General features: G+C 34.9%; 1 protein-coding gene across 1 annotated transcript in view; it reads left to right on the forward strand.

The window, feature by feature from the left end:
- Positions 1–2,115, forward strand: part of LOC111491915 (phosphatidylinositol 3-kinase, root isoform) — an 11,602-nt gene that overhangs the window by 4,352 nt on the left and 5,135 nt on the right. Inside the window, exon 7 of the mRNA XM_023141013.1 lies at positions 1,583–1,730. Within this exon, the coding sequence (XP_022996781.1) occupies positions 1,583–1,730 (148 nt within the window). The remainder of the gene's footprint in view (positions 1–1,582; positions 1,731–2,115) is intronic.

Raw genomic sequence — 2,115 nt, forward strand, 5'->3', positions numbered from 1 at the left:
AAAAAAAAAAAAAAAAAAAAAAAAAAAAAAAAAAAAAGCCACAAAAGTAGTAGATTGACGAAGGAAACATCAAAAGAAATCACACTCCTACCCTCCTCCTGAGTTCCTTTCTCATTCTCAAAATACTTGAGGTTGCTTTCTAAGCAAATGTACCATAAAATATCAAGAAACCTGCCTCAGAACACTCCAATATCTTGAAACGGAGGATATAGAAGGTCCTCCAGAACAAAATGAATGAATCCAACGATACACCATATAATTGGGAAAGCCTGGACCAAATCTTCACAAAGAATGGACAAAGTCAAAGGATATGGATATGATTAAAGTCCTTCAAGCCATTACTACCCATGACATGTCAATGAAGGAAAAAGGCAAAAAGGAAGTCCTGTAGAGGATATCCATGATTTTAATCCTCCATTGAGCAACAAAGAAGCTAAACAATGAGCTGTATTTCTTAGTTTCACCTTCTAGAGATCTGCAAAGGAGGGAGCTGAGTGTCTGAGAAGGAGCTATATGATAAGACTTCAGACTCAGATGATCCCTACCTCCTGGAACAGGAAGAGCCAGAAATCCTCTATTGAGGACAAAATAGGACTGAACAAATTTTTTTCCAAATAAGGATCTGATAAACTGGAAGAAGAGTAACTCCTGAATAGTGCTCAAAGCAAGAGGACATATTAACAAGTTATCCTGTCTTCAGAATCGTAGTTAAAAACTCACTGTGAATTAAAGAATCTGAACCAGAAGTGCAAAAAACCATAGAATAGGGACAATGGAAAAACCAATGTTTGATCCTCATTGGCTAACATAATAAACAACCAGTAGGTTGCAAATGGTCTTGATATCTTCTGTCTAACTGAACCAGTTTTCTCTTCTTCTAGATATTAGCATTAGTTGAACCTTTATCTGAATATGACTCTGGCCTGTTTTGTGCACTTATGTTCTGTTTTATCCTGATTGGAGATGAATTCTCCGAGGCCCTGTTGTTGAACCAGGAATGTATATAGTTCTGTTTATAGCAAGATAGAAAGTTTTCATTAATTAATTCAAAGAACCAAAAATACTCAAGGATATGAACTCTTGAAAGAGTGTAAAGGAAAAAGAGAAAAGGGAGAAAAAAAATGAACAAAACACACTGAACCAGAAAAGAATGATAAGGAAGAATGAATAAAAGCATCCCAATTTGTGAAAATAATACTTGAAGAATGATGATCAAATAAGCTACAAAGTGAGCATTATTGAGAAGTACAATTACTGATTTGCACATGGTATAGAATTATTGTATTCTATAATTTTCTTATTGAATAATGGTATAATTTTTTCTGTTCTCAGGCACAAATAAGTTCATGTTTGGTTCTTTGTATACATTTTAATTAGATACCTTTTGTTAGCTATATTGTGTTACCATGTCACTGCAATTTTAAAGTTGAAGGGAAGCTTTTCTATCCACCTATTTTTACCCCTAGGTGATATATAAAGCATGTTGATAAATCGATTACATATTTATTTACATTTTAGGTTACTATGTTACTGCAGTTTTTATCTTCAAACTATGTTGAATTTGCTCTCTTCCTTTTGTTAGATCAATACAGAGGATACTAAAGTACCCACCTACAAGAAGTTTGAGTGGAGATGAAAGACAGCTCCTCTGGAAATTTCGTTTCTCGTTGATGTCGGAGAAGAGAGCTCTCACAAAGTTTCTTCGATGTGTTGAGTGGAGTGACATTCAGGTTAGATCTTTTTCAATCCTCCTCCCGTCATCGTCATTACTCTTTGAACTGTACTTCTCTAACCTATGTATCCAAGCATGAAGTGAAATGGAATCAGATATTTCTTACCTTTATTGTTGTTCATTTTCAAGAAAATGTAGAATTCTCTCAAGCTCTTATATCAACTTGACATTATGGAATCTTCTTTTTTATTTAACCCTTGCTTCAATAGGCTTTGGACGTGAAGTTTGAAAATTACGCATTTTCTTGTAATAAAAACATCTGATGGTCAGCCGGAGAAGAGGTTTATATAAGAGGAAATGACGTTGTTTTACCAAGTAGGATTGACCAAAACCTAATATCTATAATCTCAAGTTCCCAACAACCCCCCCCCCCCCCCCCCCCC

This window comes from Cucurbita maxima, unplaced genomic scaffold, assembly GCF_002738345.1.
Source record: "Cucurbita maxima cultivar Rimu unplaced genomic scaffold, Cmax_1.0 Cma_Scf00017, whole genome shotgun sequence".
Classification (NCBI taxonomy): domain Eukaryota; kingdom Viridiplantae; phylum Streptophyta; class Magnoliopsida; order Cucurbitales; family Cucurbitaceae; genus Cucurbita; species Cucurbita maxima.